Source organism: Pinus tabuliformis, chromosome 2_2, assembly GCF_031772625.1.
Source record: "Pinus tabuliformis cultivar Carrire ecotype Pingquan chromosome 2_2, CPIR1, whole genome shotgun sequence".
NCBI classification, from domain to species: Eukaryota; Viridiplantae; Streptophyta; class Pinopsida; order Pinales; family Pinaceae; genus Pinus; species Pinus tabuliformis.
In genome coordinates, this window is record NC_142300.1 from 999952791 (window position 1) to 999980005 (window position 27215).

Below are 27215 nucleotides of genomic sequence, written 5' to 3' on the forward strand. Positions count from 1 at the left end.
TTTATTATTTAAAGAAACCATATTAAAATCTATAGAAAAAATGGTTTCTTTGAATCAATGAGGAGAGCTATTGGGGAGGATGCGCGCTGCTAGGGTTTGCAGACGGCGCAGCAGACGGGGCTGACAGAGGCTTATCGAGGTCGAGAGGGCGAGGGAGCCCGTAGAGAACGCAGAGGGGAATAGAATCCCGAAATACCCTCATCTCAGGCAACGAGATTTCAGCAGTAAAGCCAGAGGAAACAATTCGAGGCGAGCGCTGAGGGGGAAATGGACAACCCAAAGGGGAGGGGAGAGATCCCCTCCTTCAAAAATGTGGTAGCAGGAGAGACCAGTGCAAGTGGAATGCAACATAATCAGAAGGAAAGCTCGACCCCAGTGATGGGTAATCTATGGCAGAAAAGAATGGGAGGAAAATGCTTACCTAGGGCACAAAAACAACCGAGATACGTCATCCCATGCAACAAACTGGAGGAATACAACTGCTATATGAAGGACCATGCCCTGATATGTAAATTCATAGGGTACTGGCCATCAGAGAAAGAGCTGTACAGATGGATCGACCAAAGGTGGAGACCAAGAGGCCATATAGATCTGAAACTGGGTGCAAAAGGGTTTTTCACAGCTATCTTCACGAATCTGGAAGACAAGAACAGGATCTTCGAAGAAGGCCCATATTTCATGAACAATGCAGGCCTGTTCATGAAATACTGGGAAGAAAGATACAGCCCAGAGAAAGAAAAAATGCTCGACGCCCCAATCTGGGTTAGATTATTTGGGCTGCCAGACGAATTTTGGGACCCTGAAATCTTGGAAGGAATCGGGAATTCAATTGGGAGTTTTGTAAAAATTGCGGAAAATACGAAACGAGGTAAATATACTTCATACGCAAGGATCTGTGTCTACATGAATTTGGCAGAACCCCTCCCAGAAAATATTGAGTTAGAATATCATGACGAACTCTGGAAGCAGCCAATAGACTATGAACATATACCGTTTAGATGCCGCAGGTGTCATGAATATGGCCATCTATACCGGCAGTGCCCGCTGAATAAGGAGGAGGAATCAAGGAGAAACCAAGAGGAATCCCAAAAAAATTCAGAAAAAGTAGAGGAGGCGGACAGGGGTTTTCAACAGGTCACAAGGAGACGGAAGCAGAGCAAAGAGGGTCCAAAATTCCACTCACAAGATAAACCCAGCCAAACAACAAGTCAGAACAAGTTCCAAGTGCTGCAGAACGAGAACGAGGACTATGAAGTGAATCTGGAGGACGACGAAGACCCCGGAAACTCACCAATGGAAATTGTAAGTGAGGAAAAAGGAAAAGGTGCAAACTTAAGAAAAATCATTGAGACCCAGACCGACGGAAAGACAGAAAATACAGAGGTACAATCGCAGATGGATGTGGAAAACCAACTAGAAATTGAGGTGGAAGAGGAGAGAATCATGAAACAGCTAATCCAGGAATGGAAGCATCTAGATAACAGATTTATTCCTGAAAAACAGAAACAGCTGTATAAGGAAGCATTTCAGAAGTACAAGGAAAAAAAAGGGGAGAACATGAATCAGCAGGTCATGATAGGAAGTGAGCAGGGGAATGGACAAGCGGGAATGGACGGCTCTGGCAAAAATAGTAGGAAAAGAGGTCGAAAAACGATGAGTGAAACCATCCAGACTGTGGGAGAGACGTTGATAAACTCAGGTAAAGTGATACCTCTGTCAGAGGTATTCTTCCCTTCCTACCAAAAGTTTTAAATGATTGTTATCAGTTGGAATATTAGGGGCCTGAATAGTAAAGGTAAACAGAGATATCTGAAAGAAAAATTGAAAAAGGAGAAGCCTAGCATTATGATTTTACAGGAGACAAAAATTACTGTTCAACAGCTTGAAAGAATATTGGACAAAAATAAACTGCAATACGAAGTTATGGGGCAAGACGCTATCGGCGCTGCGGGAGGCATAGCAATTTTGTGGAATCCTAATGACATCATTTTAGAAAGTTGGACCAGCATGAGTAGAGTCCTTACTGGCCTGGGTAGGATAGTAGGTACGAAGGAACAGGTGGTCATCTCAGGGGTGTATGGTCCCCCTTCCCCAGGGGAAAAGGAAAACTTTATAAATAGTCTGAAAACCATCAGAAGATTATACCCAGAAGTTGCTTGGATCATAGGAGGTGATTTCAATCTAATCAGATCCTTAGAAGAGAAAAAAGGTGGGATAAGGAGGGTGGACCACTTTATGGATAAGTTTAATGAAATGATAGAGGATTTAAGATTAGTAGATATCCAGACCATCAACGGGATACACACTTGGAACAACAGGAGGGGGGGCAAAAATCAAATTGCCTCAAGACTTGATCGCTTCCTAGTTTCAGAAGCTATCATGAATAAGGATGTTTTTGTTGAAGCAAAAATCATTCCATCCCTAGGTTCTGATCATTGGCCGATTAGACTCGAGGTAGATATTAAAAGGAACCGTGGAAAAAGACCTTTCCGATTTGAAGCCTTCTGGTTAAGGGACCCAGAATTCATGAAGAAAGTTGAAGAATGGTGGATGCAAAGTACAGTGCAAGGCAAAGGAAAAATGCATACATTCCAGTTGAAGCTGAAAGAGCTGAAAGGTAGAATTAAAAAATGGAATAAGGAAGAATTTGGCAACATTATGGAAGAAAAACAAAAGCTGGAGGGAGAAATGGAATCTATTCAACAAAAAATGATAGTGGAAGGCAGATCTGAGGAAAGCATTAGAGAAGAAGGTGTAGTCCTTGGAAAGCTAGAAGAAAGACGAAAGCAGGAGGAAGTTCTCTGGAGGCAAAAGTCAAGAATAAAGTGGTTAAGGGAGGGGGAGAGGAATACTAAATTCTTCCATCAGGCTATGATCAAACACAGACAGAGCAATAGGATTCTATCCATCAAAGATAGGAATGGGAATCGAGTGGTGGAACAAGCTGAGATAGAACAAGTCCTAATCGATCACCATAAAGGAATTCTAACTGAGCCTCAAATGGATAGATCGAGAGCAATTCAGGAGATCTGCTCAGCTATTCCTCGTTTAGTCACAGAGGACCAAAATATGGCGTTAATGAGAGCAATGACCTTAGAGGAGGTAGAGGAAACGGTGAAAGCAATGAAGAAAGGCACTGCTCCAGGCCCGGATGGCTTCACAGTTGATTTCTACCAGGCGGGATGGCACTTCCTGGGAAAAGAGATCCTCGATTTGATTGAAGAGTCCAGGATGAACCAAAAGGTATGGCCTGCCATTAACTCTACCTTTTATGCTTTAATTCCAAAGGGGGATAATTTAGAAGATGCTAATGGTTTTAGACCCATAGCCTTGTGTAATGTTATTTACAAGATTATAACATCCCTGATTGCCAAGAGATTAAAACCCCTTCTGGGCAAGTTAATATCTGCTGAAAAAACAGGTTTTGTTGAAGGTAGACAGATCCTTGATGGGCTGGTTGTAACTCAAGAAGTTATTCACTCTTTAAAAACAAAGAAGCAAAAGGGTATGATGATCAAGTTGGACTTGTCGAAGGCTTATGACCGGCTTAATTGGAATTATTTGGAAGAAGTGTTGGGAAGTTTTGGTTTTAACAGGAGATGGATTCGATGGATACATAGCTTGATTTCCTCTCCAAATTTCTCTATTTTGGTTAATGGTACTCCCTCTAAAACTTTTAATGCTTCTAGAGGGATTAGACAAGGCGATCCATTATCCCCGTTTCTGTTCATCCTAGCAGCCGAAGGTCTGGGTCGATTTATTAAAAAAGAAAGAGAAGCAAACAGAATCAAAGGTTTACAGCTCTGGGGAAATAATCTGCCTTTAACTCATCAACAATTTGTTGATGATATAATGCTATTCGGGGAACCAACGGTTAAAGAAGTAAGACAGCTTAAAAAAATTCTGGACTTATTTGCTGAGGCTTCGGGTCTGGAAATTAACAGAGATAAATCCTGTATATTCATATTTAATACAGTGGAGCAGGTCAAAACTCATCTTATAAGATTATTAGGCTTCAAGAGGGGAGAACTGCCTACGAAATACTTGGGTAATCTATTGGACTTTACCTCCAAAAAGATGAGAAACTGGCAAGGAGTTCTGGATAAGCTGAGAAACAGAGTAGCAAATTGGGCCTTCAGAGTCTTAAATATAGCAGGAAGGATAGTTTTGGCAAAAGCGGTCCTTCAAGCTATCCCCATTTATCCCTTGTCGATAATGGCTGCCCCTTTAGGAGTATGTGCTAAGATCCGAGAGATCATTAGAACTTTTATATGGGGAGGGACTGACCAGAAGAAAAAGTGGGCCTTAGTTTCTTGGAACCAGGTAACTAAGAGAAAAGAGGGAGGAGGTTTAGGGTTGAGGGACCCTGAAACTCTTAATAGAGTTTTGGGAGCTAAGCTCTGGTGGCGCTGGCTTAGGGGAGGCAATGATCTTTGGAAAGTCATATGGAAAACCAAATACAATATGCCTGACTCCACAGTTGAGATTTTACATCAGAGAGATACTCCTAAAGGGTCAGCAATATGGGACCTTGCGCGTCAAAACAGAGATCTGGTGGAAAAGCATACCTTCTGGGAGATCCGAGGGGGAGAAGAAGCCAACTTCTGGGAAGATAGGTGGCAACAGAAAGAAAGAATGAATCGAATTCAGAGGCTCCATCAAATTCGGGATAGAATAGCAGGAGATAGAATATGTGTTAGAGACTACTGGAAAGCTAATGACCCAGATGGAAGCTGGAGAGTTTGGACTGACCCGACTGAGTGGGATAGAGAGCTCAGTCAAGATCATCAAGAAGCTTACAGGAAAGAGGTTGAATCTGTTAACACCCAGGTTGTTCCCTTTGACTCTAAGGGAATACGGCCGGGGTAACCACTAACCAATCTTTGGATTACAGCTTCTAGCCAAGCTGCAATCAGAGAGGGCTCTCTCTTTATGATTTATCTTTGTTTTTTTTTTAATGATCTTAGGCTAGATATGAGTTCGGTTTTGTTTTAAGGTTTTAGTTGGGTGATAATTTCAGTCCAGGTTCTTATGCAATTTCCAAAATGTTCTAGTCCATTGGGCTATGGAGTCAGTGGTCCTTAGGTCTTTGATGTGCTGCTTTGATACTGTAGTGATGCTGCAGAGCCAGATTAGTGTCTGAGAACAACGTTTATATTTAGTGATTGAGTTGAGTGTATCCAGTTAATGCAAGGCAATGAAGAATCCTGCAGTACAAAGGGAATACTATCCTAGAAGCAATTAAGAATTTCCAGGCAATTTTCATACGTATTGAATCAATATAGACATGAGCAGTTAAGAATTCATGTGTATAGTAATCCTGAAGACAAAACATTCATAGCAGTAAATTTTGAGTGCAAGGTGTAGTAAAACAAATCTTGCACTATTCTTTTCCTCTACTGCTGGCTTAGTGGAACATGATTATGATCTGAAAAACATAAGAAAACAAGAACAAAGTTTGAAGGAAAAAACTTGTTATTTCATCAGACAGCACAAGAATTCTGCATCTACACATGGAGCATCCTCCAGACATCAAATATTTCAGGAAATCATTGAGCTCATCCAGCGCTTTGTATTAGATCAATCTGAAAGTGTACAATCCAAGTGTTCTCATAGAGAAAATTACCAACCCCTTATGAGTTACTCAGGGGAGTTTATATACAAAATTTACATCAAAAATATCAACAAAATGAGTTAATATCTCATTTATGATATGCTAATCTCCGGAATGCAGTAGCTGAAGGAGTGAATGCAGCCGAAATTCCTTTATGCTTCAGCTGTCAAATAGTCAGAAGATATTTGGTCTTTATGGCTGTTAGAGTCGGTTGGAGATGCGTTGTTCAAAACTTGGCTAGCTATCATCGTCTTATGTGATGAGTCACTTCTTAGCTGTTTTTAAATGCTAACCCTTTTCCGCTGTTTGTCCTCTAGTGACCTGGAGCTGGAAGTGACCAAACAGCTGGAATTACCGTGGCAAAATCTGAAGCATAAACTGCCACCAATCCTCCTTAGGCATTTGATGCCTATGCATTTTTATCAATGTTTCCTCTGCCTCTGTATGTCTGTAAAGATTGGGAGGGGTCTCAAATAGGTGATTCACCTCATTCTCAATGAAGAACATGCCTTCAAGTTTTTCATATAAACTCTGTCCTGTAGGAGGCCCTGCTGGTTCAGATGTACTGCCAGATGCAATAATATGATTTTCAATAGTGGTTGCCATTCTGTTGGCCATTTGATCTAGGGAGATCCGCTTTCCTGCACCACTTAGCAAGCTGGGCATGCCTTTTGCTTGCAGCACTCCCATTTTGGCCTTGTATTCCTCCACATCTGCTTGCATTTCAAAAAATTTCCTCTCTACTGTTTGTATGTAGTTTCTTAGAGTTAGTGCCTTCTTGGCAGAGAGGACAGCTTCTGTTCTGTTGGGAATGCCTATGGCTGCCAATTCTTCCCTTTCCTGTCTATTCAGGAAGTCTATCATCCTGTTTGCCTGTTCTATTTTCTTTCCTAGTACTGTCTTGGCCTTCTGAATTTCCGCTTGTGCTTGGCCCATCAAATCCATCTGCTCATGCATTATTTTTATTGACCTCCACTGCTGTTTGATGGATTGGCCAATTTTAGCCCATAGTATTCTCTTTATGTCAGCCATAGCTGTCTCTAGATTCAGCTCCTTTTCCAAGGCCTTTATCTTGTCTCTTTGGGCCTTTATTTCTCTGCCCTGTTCTGCTACAGTCATTTTGGAGTTGGTATACTTGGAGTCCAGTTCTGCCAATTTTTCCTTGGCCTTCTTTATTTCGTCTGCTTGGAGCTCCATTGCTTTGACGGCCTTGGTCAATTCTTCTATACTTGGACTGGTGTCTGAGGCTGCTGTTGTTCCTGCTGTAGGGGGCACTGCTGCCCCTGAAGTTGTTGCTGTTGTTGATGTAGTTGGAGGAGCTTGGGAAGTGGAATCTGCTTGTTTTTCCTGTAATATTCCTTCCAGCTCTTTCTCCAGTTCCCTAATCCTTTGGTCTTGCTGCATTAGGAGGTCTAGCTGGTCCTCAGCTCGTTTTTGCTTTTGAAGTTCTGTTGTTTGAGGGTGCTCTGTGGGCTACAGCTTCAACCTCTTCTTTAATGCGTTCAAGTCATCATCCTTTTTCTTCATGAGGGCCTTTACACCCGTTGGATCACTAGGATCATGTCCTAGATCGATGATGATCTCCTCCAGGGACTTTATTCTGTTGTCTTTGGCTTGGGATGACAATCTCTCAAAATCCAACTGGGTGTTGGTGTTTTTTAGGGACTCCTTCAGCTCATGCGCCAAGGTGGCCTTCTCTACTAGGGTTGCAAAGACCATCTCTCCAGTTTTCTTGTGGAGTTCAATCTGGTCCATGGGATGTATATCCCTGGCTAGGACCTCCACCCTTGTCTTTATGAAATCTGCAGGTGTCTTGGGGTCCGGCCCCATTGGCTTGTAGTGGCTCAGGAGCAATTTCTCCTGCTGAATGTCATATACCGACAATAGTCTCTCTTGTTGGGCTGGTGTTGCATCTACGAATTGCTTGTAGACCTCGGCCCTTAGCAGCTCATTCTGAGCTTTTATCTATTTGAAAGAAGCCTTGGGGCTTTTGGGCTTCTTGGTCAGCTGGGAAGAGGAGGACACCTCTAAGCCGTGTTGTAAAGTTTGCTCCTGCTGAAAGGAGCTTGTACCTGTGTGTTGACTGCCCTCCTTGTCTTTTCTTTCACTCTCCAAGACATCATCAGTAATGTCTTCTACCTCTGGGGAGTCTGCTCTTTGCCTTTTGGCTTCTGGCTGGTGGGAGGATCCACTGAGAGGAGTGGACTCTTCTCTATCTCTTTTAGTTCCCCTTTCCTCATGTGCTGGGGTCTGTAAGATTGGGGCAGTCACTAGCTCTTTTTGTGGAGGTGGAATTTGCAGTGTTGGAGCTGCTGGTAGCTGAGTCTGTGGAGGGACATTTTGCCCTTGCTGCTGTTCTTGTTGCTGCCCTGTTTGCTGCTCTGCTTCAGGGGCAGACTTTTCTTTTGTTACCTCCTCTTCTGTACCCATTATACCCTTGCCTTTATCTAACACTGGTGCTGATGTAGAAGGTGCCTGTGGTGCAGTCTTTGTAGCCGAGGTCCCTTCTCCTATTGAATAAGGCGGTCTGAAAGGTACCTGCTGCACATAGTCTAGGTCAATAGTCTTTTCAAGCTCCCTCCTACTCTTTATCATTCTCTCTTCCTCAGTTAGATTTTCAACTAGAGTGTCCATCTGCCATTCTTGCAGGTTGGCATATTTTTCAATGTGAGAGTACTGGCAATGTTTAATGCCTATAAGCCTATACTTGTTTCTTCTAGCAGTGATGAAACCTTGAGGATCATAATGGACCCACCGAAAACTATAGGATAACTTGTATTTGTCCTTGAGGATTAGGTCTGCCTCTTCCCACCCTTCTTTTTGGTTCATGATGAAGGGGCCCAACTCGTGTTTGAACTTGAGGTGAGCCTTCTTTTTGGCGCTGTGGAAATGGGTGAGGTCTGACTGAATCAACTGCTTGTAATATTCCAAGGCAAATAACCTCATAGGTACATATTTTGGGAGCCTGTATGGACAGAGCTCACAAGCATAGATCCTAATGACAGTATGGTTCTCATATAGGTACCAGTCACCTATTTTATATTTTCTAGAAAGCTGCAGGGCTTTCTTTATCTCATTTGATACCCTGGGAGGAGGGGACTTCATCAACAGGCAAGAGACTGGGTATACAAATTGGTCAACAAATTCACAGTAGGTATAGGGTGAGTTTGTGACCTTATGAAAGACAGAGGTCCAGAAGATAACAAATCTTCTTTCCCCTTTGTGATCCAGCCTTCTGATGTAGCATGGGAAGGCTTCAGAGTGGTAGTACATGAATAGGTGGTAAATATAGGCTGAGTACCTGAAGACCCCCTGCCTGTCCACCTTGCTCAGCTGATCATGAATCTTATTGGCAATGAATTTAGCAAAGTTATATTTCCTGGCAGGGAGTTGGCGAGGGCTATATGCAGATAGCAATACTAGCATTGTTTTGTCCACATGCTCACTGCTTTTGTATCCCACCACATAGGCAATCATGTCCAGTAAAAGCTTGCCTATATCATTGAAATGGATACCAAGGTAGGGAGGTGGCTCTGTAGGCTGGCACTCAGGTCTCATGAAATCTCTGGTGACCTTTTGAATCTCCTCACTGGTCATCTTTTCACCAGTCTCTAGCAAATAGCTTATGGAAAACGGGATTAGCAATTATGTCTGATCAAAATGTAACATTTTGTTGATAGACTCAGCATTGATGTAGAAGAGGATCCTTCCAGATGGAGTGCTAACAGTTCTGTGCTGCACATTATAGTTTTCAGCACATAGGTGAATGATTTCAGGGAAGACATTTACAGCTGGGAGACAATAATATGGTAGGTTTGACTCCCATATCCCATGTGTACCATGACCATCCTTATAGTCCTCTCTCAACTGACTGAAAGTTTGCAAGAAGTCCCTGTTGCCCTCAAAGTCTTCAATAAGACAGTCCTTGTCAACCAATGGCAAGGCCTCTAGCTCTCTATTTGTTGGATTCAATGGAGCTACACTGAGGGATGAGGATGCAGAAGCAGCCATTGTAAAACTTGATTTGAAATAAGGTGATGGCAATTGTTTACAAAGTCTTTTTAAAAGCTTGAGTAATAGGACCAATACAGACCAAGTCTGAAGTGTTTTTCTCAGTGAAAATGCAAGCTGGTTTCTGCAGTTTGCTGCAACCTCTCAGGGACGTGAACTGCCAAGGGTAAGTTGCAGAGGTAATGAGGTTTCTTTTGGTAAAAATGCAGCTGGCCTGTACTCGGCAAAAGGGAACAATGCCGAGCACCTCGAGGACAATTTTATGGTTTCAGCCCGCGGAATGACCGCTCTAATGTCGAATTATAGTTCAGGGGTGATGCAGGTTGCTTGGGCTTAATTTAGGTAACAAACAGAGTTGAATTTAGGATTTTTACTAGTTTTTTAATGGTGAATTTACAGAGAATTGGAATGCATGGGCAAAAGTGGGGAAAACTGGTGAAATACCTGGAAAAACTAGCTTGGAAGCTTGCGGGCCGGGCTGTGGAGGTTTAATGCCGTCGAATTCTGGACTTGTAGCGGTCGAAATGTTGAATTTGATGGCTGGGGACAAATTTCGCGGCAGCTGGTTGACAACGGCTACTTCTTTTGCGCGTGAAAATGACCCAAAACGGCTCATTTGGTCGTTTATAACGTTAAATTTGGAAAAAGTATGCATTTGGCGCTTTTCTGCCGATGACGTCAGCATGACGTCATGGCGGGGCCCGGGTACGGAGGTGACGTGGCTGCTGAGGTGTGAGCCAGGGTGGCAGGACACGGTGGCGGGTGAATAAGGTGGCAGGAGTACGTGGAGGATCACATGGCGCGGGGGTGGGCGAAAGGTGCTACGTCAGGATGACGCAACGATGACATAAGGGACGACGGTATCGGAATGGCAGTAAGTGGGTTCCCCGCACCGCCTTTGCTGATGAGTGGTATTGGGGAGGGGGGCTCCGAACAACCCCAGCATCTGACACGCGTCCCTGTACGGGGCGAAAAACCATTTTCCCCGGACGCTAAAGGTCGGCAGGTCGGGGAACAGAAATGACCGCCCACCGTTGGATCATGGGTGGCGGAAGATCGACGGCTGGCGGGCCCTCCGACGGATCGTGCAGGTTTGGGGGTCCCGCCGGCCTTAATTAAATATTCATTTAAATATTTACAGCGGAGAACTATAGGAAAGGGGGTTTTTCATGTGTTTTGGGGATTTTTCGGGTTTTTCAAGGGTTTTATAAGAGAAAGGGGTTTATAGGAGTGATTTTAGCAAGGGAAAAGGGGTTTTTTGTGTTTTTGAGCAGAGGGATGGTGAGGGCTGAGGGAAGAGGTTGCTGCTCATAACCAGAGGTTAGAGCAGCTCCAAGATAGGGTTGACCACAGTCCCAGATGGACTAAAGTCTCCCTTGACCATTTATTTGGCTATAGTGCCAAGAGGAGGATATGTACATAGTGCTGGGATTTATACACCATAGTGTTATTATAGTAGGGAAAAGGTGATATAGGGGATTTACATAGTAGAGTTAGAGTTAGTATGGGGAAAATGAGAATGAAGGGGAAAATCACTAAGTTTATTTGAAACTTACTTAGTTTAGGGAGTAGATCAAAATGAAAAGAATTTTACACAGGAAATGTGGCTTTTAAATGAACAAGAACCATCATAAAACCTTAGAATTTTCTCATCAATCTCCATGGATGAAGGGATGTTAGTAATAAGAGTGGAAGGGGAATTTGGGGAATTAGACATGCTCCTTTGCTTGCTGCAACTTGATGAAGAAGAACACTTTCTTAATTCATTGACTTTGCTTTGGTAAACAAAGTTAACACACCTGCAATGGTAAAGACAACCTTTCTGCAACCCCAACTACTTACCCAGCTACTTGCCTAGCATTTTTTATTTCTTCTTGGAGGGTGCATTTGGACTTGCAGACCCTTACTTGCCTTTTCTTTTATTTGGCTTTTTCTTTTGTTTTTTCTATCTAAGACTGCCCTTATTCCTTCCAAGGCCCCAGATTAAGCAGTTGGGAACCTTAATTCTCTACCTAGCTACTTGTCTGCCAAGATTAGACTGTTTGGACAGACTTCTTTCTCTATTCTACAACAGAAAATTTAAACATGGCATGGTCCAGGTTAGGCTGTTGGACCATCCATCAAAATTTGAGTAAACATGAACCTATTCACACACCTTGCTGTCTTGAAAATATGGGATCTTTGTACCATCAAAGCAGAGCATATTTGGCCCTTAAATCTGCCAATCATGAAATATGAAACCTATTGATATAGGTACCTAATAGTGGCTCCACATGGGGATGGTTTTTCTTCATGAAAGACCAAGAACAGCAGGTAAGAATGCCTTGGCTCTTCGACTTCTCTTTTAGTACAATTTGGGCCTTTGTCTTCTTTGAAACATCAAAATTGTCATCTGTCATATTTACAAAACTTGCTGAAATACAACCCTTGCTTGCTTCTGCAAAAATCCTTGAAATTAAGTTATTTACATGCTGAAAGGAACACTACATATAGTAAATTATGTACAAGGGAGTAACTAGGCTATATTCATGGAAGGTAATCAAAATAGTGCTTCAGCATCCTGCCATTTACAGGACCTTCATCCAGATCAGTTTCATCAAGGTTCTTAAGAAAGTAGGTGTTGTTTCCTTGTACTGCTTGGATGATAAATGGTCCTCTCCAAAGGGAATCAAATTTTCCATGTTTACCTTTATCTTCCCTTCTTGAATCCCATTTGAGGACCTTGTTCCCTATAAAAAAGTCTTCAGCTTTGGTTCTTCTATCAAAAGCTTTCTTCAGCTTCTCTTGAAGGATTTGAACTCTGTTATAAACTTGGTCTCTGGTTTGCTGTAAACAGATAATTTGATTGACTCTCCTTTGCATATCATTGGGTTCAGCTTGACTTTCTTGCAGTAGTTTCATGACAGGAACCCCCAGTGAGGAAGGAAATCTGGCTTCTAGTCCATAAACTAACTCATATGGGCTGACCCCAATGGACCTTTTGGTTGTTAGCCTATCTGCCCATAAGGCATTCACAAGTTTCTTATGCCAATTCTTCTTGTTTTCTTCTAACACTTTCTTTATAATGTTCACCAGGCTTTTATTTGATGATTCAGCTAGACCATTCCCTTGAGGGTAGTAAGCAGTGGAGTGGCCCAAAGTAATCTGAAATTTGTGGCAGAAGTTGACCATCTTCTTGGATCTAAAAGCAGCAGCATTGTCTGTTATTATCTTGTTGGGGCAGCCAAATCTAGACAGTATGTTGTTCTCCAAGAACTGAATAATTGTTGAATCATTTGCTTGTCTACATGGGATGGCCTCAACCCATTTGGTAAAGTAATCTGTGGCTGTGAGGATCCATCTATGTTGGCCTGAAGATGAAGGGTGAATTTCTCCAATGAAATCCAAGCCCCATTGCTGAAAAGGTCTTTCTGTTGCAATAGGCCTCAAGGGAAGTGGCAGCAGCTTTCTTTTTCCCTCAAATATTTGACACTTATGGCATGAGGTAGTAAAATTCTTAACATCAGAGAACAGAGTGGGCCAATAGTAACCAGCCCTCAGTATTTTATCCACAGTGGACTTCCAATATAAGTGCCCACCACAATCACCTGCATGGAATTCTTCCTTGATCTTGTTAGTTTCATTTTCAATCAAGCAGTTTAGTAAGATACCCTCATGATTTTTCCAAAACAAATTGCCATTCATAACACAGAATCTTGAGGCTTTCATTTTCACAAACCTACATTTAGTTCTGGACAGTCCTGGGGGAGCACACAGGTTTTGTAACACATAACAGATATCAGAATACCAGGGGGATTGTTCAAAGGCTACATTGATCTTTGGAGTCGCCAGCTCCTGTTCACTGTCCAGTTGGTTGATGTCCAGGGCTTGGAAATTTGTTTCAGACATTAATTTAGCCAAGCCCTGCCCTTTTATCAGTTTTGTAGGTTTTATTTCAATATCAAATTCCAAAATGTTAGCAATCCATTTTCCTCTTCTACCCTCTAAGTTTTCTTGAGTAAGTATGTCTTTCACAATTGGGCTTGGTACATAGGCTATGACATGGGAGTATAGGATGTATATCCTAAAGTCTTTGATAGCTTTGACCAAAGCATATGCTTGCTTTTCCATGATCTGGTATTTCAAGGGTGCATCTCTAAGAGCTTTACTAAAGAAAGCAATGGGTTTCTCATTTCCTTGGTCATCTTTCTGTAATAAAACAGCAGCAATTGTGTGTTGGGAGGCAAAGGAAAATATGATGAATTCCCTATCAAATTGTGGATTTGTTAGAACTGGGGTTTGGGTAAGGGCCACCTTTATACCTTCAAATGCTTGACTTGCTTCTACTGACCATTTCACTTTTGAATCCTTTTTAAGCATGTTATTGAGTAACCTACTTAATTCGGCCAGATTTGGGATAAATCTCCTTAGAAAGTTGATTTTCCCCAAGAAGGCTTGTAATTCCTTCACATTTCTTGGATGGGGCATTTGTAGGATGGCTTGGATTCTGTCTGGATCAATTCTAATACCATCCTTTGAGATAATGTGACCCAACAGCTTACCTTCCTCCAATCCAAACAGGGATTTCTTGGGATTTAAGGAAATTCCATATTTTCTACAAGTTATGAATATTTGTCTCAGATGTTTCAAATGTTCTTGGTCAGATTTGGAAAAAGGAGTGAGGTCATCTAGATAAATGACAAGGAAGTCATGAATCTCCTTGGCAAAAGCAATATCCATTGCTCTTTGGAATGTAGCCCCTGCATTTTTCAACCCAAAAGGCATTTTAACATATTTGAAAGTTCCCCATGGAGTTGTAAATGTTGTTTTGTCCTGATCATCAGGGTGAACTAAGATCTGGTTGAAACCTGAGAATCCATCAAGTAGAGAAATTCTGGAAGCCCCCACTACTCTCTGCAAAATGTGATCCATCTTGGGTAAGGGGTAATTGTCTTTCAAGGATACTTGATTCAAGTTCCTAAGGTCAACACAGAGCCTTATTTCACCAGTCTTCTTTCTTGTAGGGACTAAGTTAGAAATCCAATCAGAGAATCTGATTGGTGCTATGATGCCAGCTTTAAACATTTTCTGTACTTCTTGCTCCATTGCTGGGAGAAGCATAGGATTGATTCTCCTAAGCTTTTGTTTGAAGGGCTTTTGATCTGGCTTGAGGGGTATGGTGTGTTGAATCACAGAGGTGTCATAGGATTTTAAATCCTCATAACTCCAAGCAAAGACATCCTGAAATTCCTTGAAAAGATCAATGTATTTAGGCTTTTGATCAGGTGGTAAGGCAGCAGACAGTTTTATGATTTTGGGCTGTTCAGCAGTCCCAATGTTGCACTCTTCTATGGCAGTGTTGAGGGGCTGCATTTTTGGTTTACTGGGAACATCATTTGAATCAAACATATCTTCCAATGGAGCTAAACCAGTGGGAAGAAAATTGTCCTTTAATTGTATCACCTCAGCTTCATCATTAGCTGTCTCTTCTTCATCATCAATTTGTTGAATTTCTAGTATGTTGTCTTTGTTAAAAATTGTGGGTTTTAACATTTGTTTAGCTGTTTTGGGTGATATTGCTTTGTTGTCCTTTTCACACTGTATTTGTGATTGACTTGCTCTATCACTGTCAATCCTTGTTCCTGAAAATTCCTGCTGCAGAGTCAAGAAGTTATTTATTTGCATGTCATCATCAAATACCTGCCAATCCTTGACATTGTTTGGGACAGATGGTCTGTGCTTAATCTCAGCTGTGAAGCTGTGGTGGGGTTCAAAAGGTAGCTTGCATGTACTTGCAAATGTGGCCAAGCTATGAGCATGAAGGTTTTGAGTCCTAGGAATTTTAGTAATCTGAAATTCAGTGAATGATTTTAATAGCTCAGCAGCAGCAGACCTGTAGGACCTCAGTCTTTTGTCATTAGTGACAAAATTACCCTTGACTTGTTGGATAACTAGGTCTGAATCTCCTAGGATTGAAATTTTTATGGCTTGTAAGGACCTTACTAGTTTGAGACCTAGTAAAAGAGCCTCATATTCAGCCATGTTGTTAGTGCATCTGAAGTTCAATCTATAAGCTCTGCCCTCTGCATGACTGTTTTGTTTATTATGTATCCAGATTCCAGCCCCTGCCCCTAACTTGTTGACTGATCCGTCAAACTCCATAAACCATAAGATTTCTTGTTGTAGGGGAGTTCTGATAACTTGTCTATGGTCTGGGATTGAGAGTTGGAGTTCTGGTTTTTTATTTAGTTCATCTTTTAGGACAGTTTCATCACTTGTTTGGATCATCTTTACTTCTAGAGCAGCTATTTTTTCACTACATCCCTGCTCTGGTTTCGGTGTCTTAGTTTCATCATTGTCTGTTAGACCTGAGTTGTTATTGAAGAGAATGTATGAATCTATATCAGAATGGACAACATATATGGGAAAGTTTTGAGGTTTCTCTTCACCGCTGACCATATATTTCATGAGGGATTCTCTATATAGTCTCTTGGGTTGACCAAAGACTGTGATTGTGGCATATGACATGTCTAACTGTAATGATCCTTGGAGTTTAGCCCCCCATTATCTTGACAACAGCATTCCATATTTGGGTGGGATATCAGCAACTACAACATCCATCAGGATTTTTTTGTTTGGGTATTGGACAAGGGATACACACAAGTCTTTTATCAAACCTAAGCACTTAACTTGGCTGGAGTCAAATGAAAATAGGTCCTTCTATGGTCTTGTAATGTCTAGATTCAGTCTCTCCATCACTGATTTTGGCATGAGGTTATGAGAGGCTCCTGAATCAAACATTGCATTGTGCAGTATCTTGTCATGCACATGCAAACTAACATAGAAAGGTAATATCCCTGTGACTGCTATTTTCCCATCAACCTCTGGGCCAAACAACAATTCTGGGGTGTCATCCAACACATTGACATTATCTTTACTATGAGTGAGTTGAAGGGATTTCTTGATCTGCTGTTTATAAATGTCATGTTTGGCCAATTCTGAGAGAGGAACAGCCACTTTCAGTTTGCCAATTTCAGCCTCCAAATCAAAAGGCTTTTCAGTTTGCACCTTAATGTTGTGAGCAGCGACCTTGTCTTTGTTTACTGTATTTTCCTCTTGGTTCTTACCTTGATCTTGGGCCTTGTTCTTTACCCTAATGTCTTGAGGAAGGTCCCCTGGATTGGGCTGTAAAGAAGGTGCAGCCAGTGGCTGTTGTGTTGAGGACATTTGTTCAGTGATCTCTTCCACAATTGCCTCTGTTGTAGGCAAATCAGTTGTGTTAATTGGTTCAGTGACTGTGGCCTTTTTGGGCTACAACCTGTACTTTGGTTTCTCAGGCTGTGTTATATTTACCATTCTGCTCCTCAATTTGTACTGTTTATGAACTTCATAAACAGCTGTGTCATAGCCTTGTTTGAAGTCAAATGACTCACCTGATTTGGTTTGGAATTGTGGAAAGTCATCCTCTTTGTGATCTTCTCGACTTAGGAAAACTTGATGCCCATCATTCAAACCCATCAAGTTGATGTGGGTATCATCTTCTCGTTCATTTGAAGTAGATGTTTCAGCAAAGTTTTCTTGAAATGGAGGTCTGATTTCTGGATCAGCATTGGCCCTGCCACTATTTGGGTTTGGGTTTCTCCTAAAATTTGGATTCCTTATGGGGTTGTTTTGTGGTGCTTCCCATGATGCTTTTCTTTCCACCGACTCCACCCTATCACCCAATCTCTTCATGCTATTGAGAATGGCATCAAACTTCTGATCAAAGGCTGTAGGTTCTTCTTTATATATGCTTCTCTTTTCTAACCTTGCCCTGTTTCTTTTGGCAATTAGGTTTGCTTCTACTGTAACAGCTACCTTTTGGGCTTCTTCTAGGCTTTCAGGGGCTCTTTCCTTTAGCTGAAATGCCATATCAGGGTCAAATCCATCAGGGAATTTGTATAAGGCCAAATCAGGAGGGGGTCTTAGGTTTTGTGGTATTGCATTGTATACGTTGTTGAATCTAGCACAATATTCCAGCACTGTCTCTTGAGGACCTCTCTTGATTGTCTCATATTCACCCAGTATATGTAAGAGATCTTTCTTTTTCTCCCATCTTCTAGTGAATGCTTGATAGAGCTCATCAAGGGTTGTGATAGTATTTGCTGCAAGTGATCTGAACCAGGTTCTAACATCACCTGTCAAGCTTTGGACAAAGATTCTCATCCTCACACTGTCATCATCTATTTCATAGCTTTCAAAATGATCTTGCATCCTCTTGGCATGTTGGATGGCAGAGTAAGGGCGAGTGGAGTCAAAGTAAGTGATCTTAGTTTGGTAATCCTGAGGCAAAGCCGCAGGATTGGCAGGCAACTGCAAGGGTGCATATCTTGCCATATTTACAAGGTGTAGGGGGTTAACAGGGGTGGCTAAGCTAATAGGAACAGTGGGTGTGACAGGGGTAACAGGTGAGGCTGAACCTAGAGTGTGGTTCAAGGGAATAAGTGCAGTGGATGAAGATGTGGGAGTAGGGCTTTGAGATGTGGATGGTGAACTAGGGGAACTTGGAATAGACCGAAAAAGGACCTTAAATGGAGTAGAAAGGCTAGGATAATCTGTATCTGAGGTCAAATCTACAGGTTGATCTTGCCTTTGTTGCTTCCTGATGTTTCTAGGGATGGTATTTGGATTATCAACAATGATGGGTGGATTAGGGTCAGGATTTGCCCTAGTATGCTGTGGATTTTTCTTAGGAGCCAGTTTCTAGCTGTTTTTTAGGTTTTTACAGGAAGTTTTTATATCTGCAAGGACTGGATGAAGATTTTTGGAATGGCTATATATATTTCAAAGCTAAGATGAAGATTCCCCAAAAAAGCTCCTCCCTAAAGCTGTCAATGTGATACAGAAACAGTTTAAAGGCCTCTTGACTGATTTCAGGCTTGATAGTAGCTATGGAAGATAGATAGTAATTGAAAAATCTCAAGCAGTCCCCAGTGGAGTCGCCATTTATGTTAACACCCAGGTTGTTCCCTTTGACTCTAAGGGAATATGGCCAGGGTAACCACTAACCAATCTTTGGATTACAGCTTCTAGCAAAGCTGCAATCAGAGAGGGCTCTCTCTTTATGATTTATCTTTGTTTTTTTTTTTAATGATCTTAGGCTAGATATGAGTTCGGTTTTGTTTTAAGGTTATAGTTGGGTGATAATTTCAGTCCAGGTTCTTATGCAATTTCCAAAATGTTCTAGTCCATTGGGCTATGGAGTCAGTGGTCCTTAGGTCTTTGATGTGCTGCTTTGATACTGTAGTGATGCTGCAAAGCCAGATTAGTGTCTGAGAACAACGTTTATATTTAGAGATTGAGTGGAGTGTATCCAGTTAATGCAAGGCAATGAAGAATCCTGCAGTGAACTGCTGAAGAAACACAAAGGGAATACTATCCTAGAAGCAATTAAGAATTTCCAGGCAATTTTCATACGTATTGAATCAATATAGACATGAGCAGTTAAGAATTCATGTGCATAGTAATCCTGAAGACAAAACATTCATAGCAGTAAATTTTGAGTGCAAGGTGTAGTAAAACAAATCTTGTACTATTCTTTTCCTTTACTGCTAGCTTAGTGGAACATGATTATGATCTGAAAAACATAAGAAAACAGGAACAAAGTTTGAAGGAAAAAACTTGTTATTTCATCAGACAGCACAGGAATTCTACATCTACACATGGAGCATCCTCCAGACATCAAATATTTCAGGAAATAATTGAGCTCATCCAGCCCTTTGTATTAGATCAATCTGAAAGTGTACAATCCAAGTGTTCTCATAGAGAAAATTACCAACCCCTTATGAGTTACTCAGGGGAGTTTATATACAAAATTTACATCAAAAATATCAACGAAATGAGTTAATATCTCATTTATGATATGCTAATCTCCGGAATGCAGTAGCTGAAGGAGTGAATGCAGCCGAAATTCCTTTATGCTTCAGCTGTCAAATAGTCAGAAGATATTTGGTCTTTATGGCTGTTAGAGTCGGTTGGAGATGCATTGTTCAAAACTTGGCTAGCTGTCATCGTCTTATGTGATGAGTCACTTCTTAGCTGTTTTTAAATGCTAACCCTTTTCCGCTGTTTGTCCTCTAGTGACCTGGAGCTGGCAGTGACCAAACAGCTGGAATTACCGTGGCAAAATCTGAAGCATAAACTGCCACCAATCCTCCTTAGGCATTTGATGCCTGCGTATTTTTATCAATGTTTCCTCTGCCTCTGTATGTCTGTAAAGATTGGGAGGGGTCTCAAACAGGTGATTCACCTCATTCTCAATGAAGAACATGCCTTCAAGTTTTTCATATAAACTCTGTCCTGTAGGAGGCCCTGCTGGTTCAGATGTACTGCCAGATGCAATAATCTGATTTTCAATAGTGGTTGCCATTCTGTTGGCCATTTGATCTAGGGAGATCAGCTTTCCTGCACCACTTAGCAAGCTGGGCAGGCCTTTTGCTTGCAGCACTCCCATTTTGGCCTTGTATTCCTCCACATCTGCTTGCATTTCAAAAAATTTCCTCTCTACTGTTTGTATGTAGTTTCTTAGAGTTAGTGCCTTCTTGGAAGAGAGGACAGCTTCTGTTCTGTTGGGAATGCCTATGGCTGCCAATTCTTCCCTTTCCTGTCTATTCAGGAAGTCTATCATCCTGTTTGCCTGTTCTGTTTTCTTTCCTAGTACTGTCTTGGCCTTCTGAATTTCCACTTGTGCTTGGCCCATCAAATCCATCTGCTCATGCATTATTTTTATTGACCTCCACTGCTGTTTGATGGATTGGCCAATTTTAGCCCATAGTATTCTCTTTATGTCAGCCATAGCTGTCTCTAGATTCAGCTCCTTTTCCAAAGCCTTTATCTTGTCTCTTTGGGCCTTTATTTCTCTGCCCTGTTCTGCTACAGTCATTTTGGAGTTGGTATACTTGGAGTCCAGTTCTGCCAATTTTTCCTTGGCCTTCTTTATTTCGTCTGCTTGGAGCTCCATTGCTTTGACGACCTTGGTCAATTCTTCTATACTTGGACTGGCATCTGAGGCTGCTGCTGTTCCTGCTGTAGGGGGCACTGCTGCCCCTGAAGTTGCTGCTGTTGTTGATGTAGTTGGAGGAGCTTGGGAAGTGGAATCTGCTTGTTTTTCCTGTAATATTCCTTCCAGCTCTTTCTCCAGTTCCCTAATCCTTTGGTCTTGCTGCATTAGGAGGTCTAGCTGGTCCTCAGCCCGTTTTTGCTTTTGAAGTTCTGCTGTTTGAGGGTGCTCTGTGGGCTGCAGCTTCAACCTCTTCTTTAATGCGTTCAAGTCATCATCCTTTTTCTTCATGAGGGCCTTTACACCCGTTGGATCACTAGGATCATGTCCTAGATTGATGATGATCTCCTCCAGGGACTTTATTCTGTTGTCTTTGGCTTGGGATGACAATCTCTCAAAATCCAACTGGGTGTTGGTGTTTTTTAGGGACTCCTTCAGCTCATGGGCCAAGGTGGCCTTCTCTACTAGGGTTGCAAAGACCATCTCTCCAGTTTGCTTGTGGAGTTCAATCTGGTCCATGGGATGTATATCCCTGGCTAGGACCTCCACCCTTGTCTTTATGAAATCTGCAGGTGTCTTGGGGTCCGGCCCCATTGGCTTGTAGTGGCTCAGGAGCAATTTCTCCTGCTGAATGTCATATACCGACAATAGTCTCTCTTGCTGGGCTGGTGTTGCATCTACGAATTGCTTGTAGACCTCGGCCCTTAGCAGCTCATTCTGAGCTTTTATCTGTTTGAAAGAAGCCTTGGGGCTTTTGGGCTTCTTGGTCAGCTGGGAAGAGGAGGACACCTCTAAGCCGTGTTGTAAAGTTTGCTCCTGCTGAAAGGAGCTTGTACCTGTGTGTTGACTGCCCTCCTTGTCTTTTCTTTCACTCTCCAAGACATCATCAGTAATGTCTTCTACCTCTGGGGAGTCTGCTCTTTGCCTTTTGGCTTCTGGCTGGTGGGAGGATCAACTGAGAGGAGTGGACTCTTCTCTATCTCTTTTAGTTCCCCTTTCCTCATGTGCTGGGGTCTGTAAGATTGGGGCAGTTACTGGCTCTTTTTGTGGAGGTGGAATTTGCAGTGTTGGAGCTGCTGGTAGCTGAGTCTGTGGAGGGACATTTTGCCCTTGCTGCTGTTCTTGTTGCTGCCCTGTTTGTTGCTCTGCTTTAGGGGCAGACTTTTCTTTTGTTACCTCCTCTTCTGTACCCATTATACCCTTGCCTTTATCTAACACTGGTGCTGATGTAGAAGGTGCCTATGGTGCAGTCTTTGTAGCCGAGGTCCCTTCTCCTATTGAATAAGGCGGTCTGAAAGGTACCTGCTGCACATAGTCTAGGTCAATAGTCTTTTCAAGCTCCCTCCTACTCTTTATCATTCTCTCTTCCTCAGTTAGATTTTCAACTAGAGTGTCCATCTGCCATTCTTGCAGGTTGGCATATTTTTCAATGTGAGAGTACTGGCAATGTTTAATGCCTATAAGCCTATACTTGTTTCTTCTAGCAGTGATGAAACCTTGAGGGTCATAATGGACCCACCGAAAACTATAGGATAACTTGTATTTGTCCTTGAGGATTAGGTCTGCCTCTTCCCACCCTTATTTTTGGTTCATGATGAAGGGGCCCAACTCGTGTTTGAACTTGAGGTGAGCCTTCTTTTTGGCGTTGTGGAAATGGGTGAGGTCTGACTGAATCAACTGCCTGTAATATTCCAAGGCAAATAACCTCATAGGTACATATTTTGGGAGCCTGTATGGACAGAGCTCACAGCCATAGATCCTAATGACAGTATGGTTCTCATATAGGTACCAGTCACCTATTTTATATTTTCTAGAAAGCTGCAGGGCTTTCTTTATCTCATTTGATACCCTGGGAGGAGGGGACTTCATCAACAGGCAAGGGACTGGGTATACAAATTGGTCAACAAATTCACAGTAGGTATAGGGTGAGTTTGTGACCTTATGAAAGACAGAGGTCCAGAAGATAACAGATCTTCTTTCCCCTTTGTGATCCAGCCTTCTGATGTAGCATGGGAAGGCTTCAGAGTGGTAGTACATGAATAGGTGGTAAATATAGGCTGAGTACCTGAAGACCCCCTGCCTGTCCACCTTGCTCAGCTGATCATGAATCTTATTGGCAATGAATTTAGCAAAGTTATATTTCCTGGCAGGGGGTTGGCGAGGGCTATATGCAGATAGCAATACTAGCATTGTTTTGTCCACATGCTCACTGTTTTTGTATCCCAGCACATAGGCAATCATGTCCAGTAAAAGCTTGCCTATATCATTGAAATGGATACCCAGGTAGGGAGGTGGCTCTGTAGGCTGGCACTCAGGTCTCATGAAATCTCTGGTGACCTTTTGAATCTCCTCACTGGTCATCTTTTCACCAGTCTCTAGCAAATAGCTTATGGAAAACGGGATTAGCAATTCTGTCTGATCAAAATGTAACATTTTGTTGATAGACTCAGCATTGATGTAGAAGAGGATCCTTCCATATGGAGTGCTAACAGTTCTGTGCTGCACATTATAGTTTTCAGCACATAGGTGAATGATTTCAGGGAAGACATTTACAGCTGGGAGACAATAATATGGTAGGTTTGACTCCCATATCCCATGTGTACCATGACCATCCTTATAGTCCTCTCTCAACTGACTGAAAGTTTGCAAGAAGTCCTTGTTTCCCTCAAAGTCTTCAATAAGACAGTCCTTGTCAACCAATGGCAAGGCCTCCAGCTCTCTATTTGTTGGATTCAATGGAGCTACACTGAGGGATGAGGATGCAGAAGCAGCCATTGTAAAACTTGATTTGAAATAAGGTGATGGCAATTGTTTACAAAGTCTTTTTAAAAGCTTGAGTAATAGGACCGATACAGACCAAGTCTGAAGTGTTTTTCTTAGTGAAAATGCAAGCTGGTTTCTGCAGTTTGCTGCAACCTCTCAGGGACGTGAACTACCAAGGGTAAGTTGCAGAGGTAATGAGGTTTCTTTTGGTAAAAATGCAGCTGGCCTGTACTCGGCAAAAGGGAACAATGCCGAGCACCTCGAGGACAATTTTATGGTTTCAGCCCGCGGAATGACCGCTCTAATGTCGAATTATAGTTCAGGGGTGATGCAGGTTGCTTGGGCTTACTTTAGGTAACAAACAGAGTTGAATTTAGGATTTTTACCAGTTTTTTAATGGTGAATTTACAGAGAATTGGAATGCATGGACAAAAGTGGGGAAAACTGGTGAAATACCTGGAAAAACTAGCTTGGAAGCTTGCGGGCCGGGCTGTGGAGGTTTAATGCCGTCGAATTCTGGACTTGTAGCGGTCGAAATGTTGAATTTGATGGCTGGGGACAAATTTCGCGGCAGCTGGTTGACAACGGCTATTTCTTTTGCGCGTGAAAATGACCCAAAACGGCTCATTTGGTCGTTTATAACGTTAAATTTGGAAAAAGTATGCATTTGGCGCTTTTCCGTCGATGACGTCAGCATGACGTCATGGCGGGGCCCGGGTACGGAGGTGACGTGGCTGCTGAGGTGTGAGCCATGGTGGCGAGTGAATAAGGTGGCAGGAGTACGTGGAGGATCACATGGCGCGGGGGTGGGTGAAAGGTGCTACGTCAGGATGACGCAACGATGACATAAGGGACGGCGGTATCGGAATGGCGGTAAGTGGGTTCCCCGCACCGCCTTTGCTGATGAGTGGTATTGGGTAGGGGGGCTCCGAACAACCCCAACATCTGACACGCGTCCCTGTACGGGGCGGAAAACCATTTTCCCCGGACGCTAAAGGTCGGCAGGTCGGGGAATAGAAATGACCGCCCACCGTTGGATCATGGGTGGCGGAAGATCGACGGCTGGCGGGCCCTCCGACGGATCGTGCAGGTTTGGGGGTCCCGCCGGCCTTAATTAAATATTCATTTAAATATTTACAGCGGAGAACTATAGGAAAGGGGGTTTTTCATGTGTTTTGGGGATTTTTCGGGTTTTTCAAGGGTTTTATAAGAGAAAGGGGTTTATAGGAGTGATTTTAGCAAGGGAAAAAGGGGTTTTTTGTGTTTTTGAGCAGAGGAATGGTGAGGGCTGAGGGAAGAGGTTGCTGCTCATAACCAGAGGTTAGAGCAGCTCCAAGATAGGGTTGACCACAGTCCCAGATGGACTAAAGTCTCCCTTGACCACTTATTTGGCTATAGTGTCAAGAGGAGGATATGTACATAGTGCTGGGATTTATACACCATAGTGTTATTATAGTAGGGAAAAGGTGATATAGGGGATTTACATAGTAGAGTTAGAGTTAGTATGGGGAAAATGAGAATGAAGGGGAAAATCACTAAGTTTATTTGAAACTTACTTAGTTTAGGGAGTAGATCAAAACGAAAAGAATTTTACACAAGAAATGTGGCTTTTAAATGAACAAGAACCATCATAAAACCTTAGAATTTTCTCATCAATCTCCATGGATGAAGGGATGTTAGTAATAAGAGTGGAAGGGGAATTTGGGGAATTAGACATGCTCCTTTGCTTGCTGCAACTTGATGAAGAAGAACACTTTCTTAATTCATTGACTTTGCTTTGGTAAACAAAGTTAACACACCTGCAATGGTAAAGACAACCTTTCTGCAACCCCAACTACTTACCCAGCTACTTGCCTAGCATTTTTTTATTTCTTCTTGGAGGGTGCATTTGGACTTGCAGACCCTTACTTGCCTTTTCTTTTATTTGGCTTTTTCTTTTGTTTTTTCTATCTAAGACTGCCCTTATTCCTTCCAAGGCCCCAGATTAAGCAGTTGGGAACCTTAATTCTCTACCTAGCTACTTGTCTGCCAAGATTAGACTGTTTGGACAGACTTCTTTCTCTATTCTACAACAGAAAATTTAAACATGGCATGGTCCAGGTTAGGCTGTTGGACCATCCATCAAAATTTGAGTAAACATGAACCTATTCACACACCTTGTTGTCTTGAAAATATGGGATCTTTGTACCATCAAAGCAGAGCATATTTGGCCCTTGAATCTGCCAATCATGAAATATGAAACCTATTGATATAGGTACCTAACAGAATCTAGAAAAATCAAAGCCCGCACAGGTAAGGATATCCTTAGGTGGGGGAATTCTATGAAGGGCTCTTTTACCACCAAAGAAGCTTATTTCTTAACTGATACCCAAACCAGAGGTGAAGAGGATCTAGACTGGAAAATGATATGGGAAAGTAACTGGTGGCCTAAAGTCTCCATATTTATTTGGCTGGAAACTAAGAAAAAGATTTTAACCTGGGATCAACTTCAAAAAAAAGGCTTCAATGGTCCTTCGAGGTGCTGTCTATGTAACATTGATACGGAGACTAGAAATGATCTTCTGCTTAAGTGTCCGTTCGCAAAGACGCTGTGGATGAACACCAAACGAGCATTTGGTAAATCCGAGATTGTTCCTAGCGAATTCAATGAAACGATCTTTCAATGGAATAAGGAGGTTTTCCAGTGTAGAGTGGTCAAAAGAGCGTGGAGTCTCATCTTAGGGTTTGTAATGTGGATGATATGGAAGGAGAGGAATCGCAGGGTATTTCAAAATACAGAAAAAGAGCCTGAAGTAATCTGGGAAAGAGCAGTCAAGTTAATGCGAGAAACAATCCTGGTTGAAAAGTGGGATGGAGAGGATTGGAAGGCCAACCCGGTTGAGGAGGGAATTCTGAACAAGTTAAACCTAAAGTATGAGATGGTTCACTTCAAGAAGAATTCTCAATTGGATATGCGGACTCAAAGCCCTGATAAATTTAGCTTCCCTAGTGGAAATTTTATCAAATTAAACTTTGACGGGGCCTCGAAGGGGAACCCGGGAGAAGCTGATTTTGGGGGCATTTTTCGGGATAGTAACAAGCAGGTAAGGTGGATTTTCGCAGACTGGGGTGGAGAAATGACTAATAACGAGGCAAAATTCTGGGCTCTCCACCAGGGATTGCGAATTGCTGTAAGAAACGGTTACACCAATTTAGAAATTGTTGGAGACTCTCAGATTGCGGTCGAGACTCTGAAAAAGCTTAGCAATGGTCGGGATTGGGAGAAGGTCACAAATAGTTGGCGTACGGCAGGAATTATCCAGGAAATTGCAGATCTTCTGAAAAGAATTAATTACAAAATTATAAACCACGTTAGAAGGAAAGGAAACCAGGCGGCCGATTTCATGGCAAACTGGGGCTGTAAAGTTCGGGGCAGCACGGTGGATAATCAATGGAGAGCAGTCCGCGGGCACAGGGAGTGGAAGGACCTAGCAGAAATAATTAAATCAGACTATGATCAAGCTACAAGTGGGAACACGAGGATCAATGAGCTGGAGCAATGAGAGGACGTGGAGGTCCCGATTAATGATCCCAAATCAGATGGGACAAAGAAAAGATATGATCATAAGACACAGGCTAGTACAGTGGCGGCGGGCGTGGAGAACGGCCCGGGAAGACATCCGAGGTGAAACAATAAATGAGCGAGACATTAGAGGAGGTCGGAGCGGTCTGTCAGATCCTTTGACAGCGGGAATTAATCAAGGAATGATGGCCAGGGGAATCGTCATCCCGGAAAGCTACCGGCGACAAACGAAAACTGAACCAAGGGCA

The 27215-nt window shown here is 42.5% G+C and overlaps 1 protein-coding gene across 1 annotated transcript; it reads left to right on the forward strand.

Moving 5' to 3' along the window:
- The first annotated feature begins 267 nt into the window (after positions 1-267).
- LOC149196741 (uncharacterized) lies at positions 268-26947 on the forward strand. The gene is made up of 3 exons (XM_089408415.1): positions 268-1699; positions 1796-4830; positions 25976-26947. Exons 1-3 carry the CDS (start codon positions 268-270, stop codon positions 26945-26947), a joined length of 5439 nt encoding a protein of 1812 aa, XP_089264541.1.
- The last annotated feature ends 268 nt before the right edge of the window (positions 26948-27215 follow it).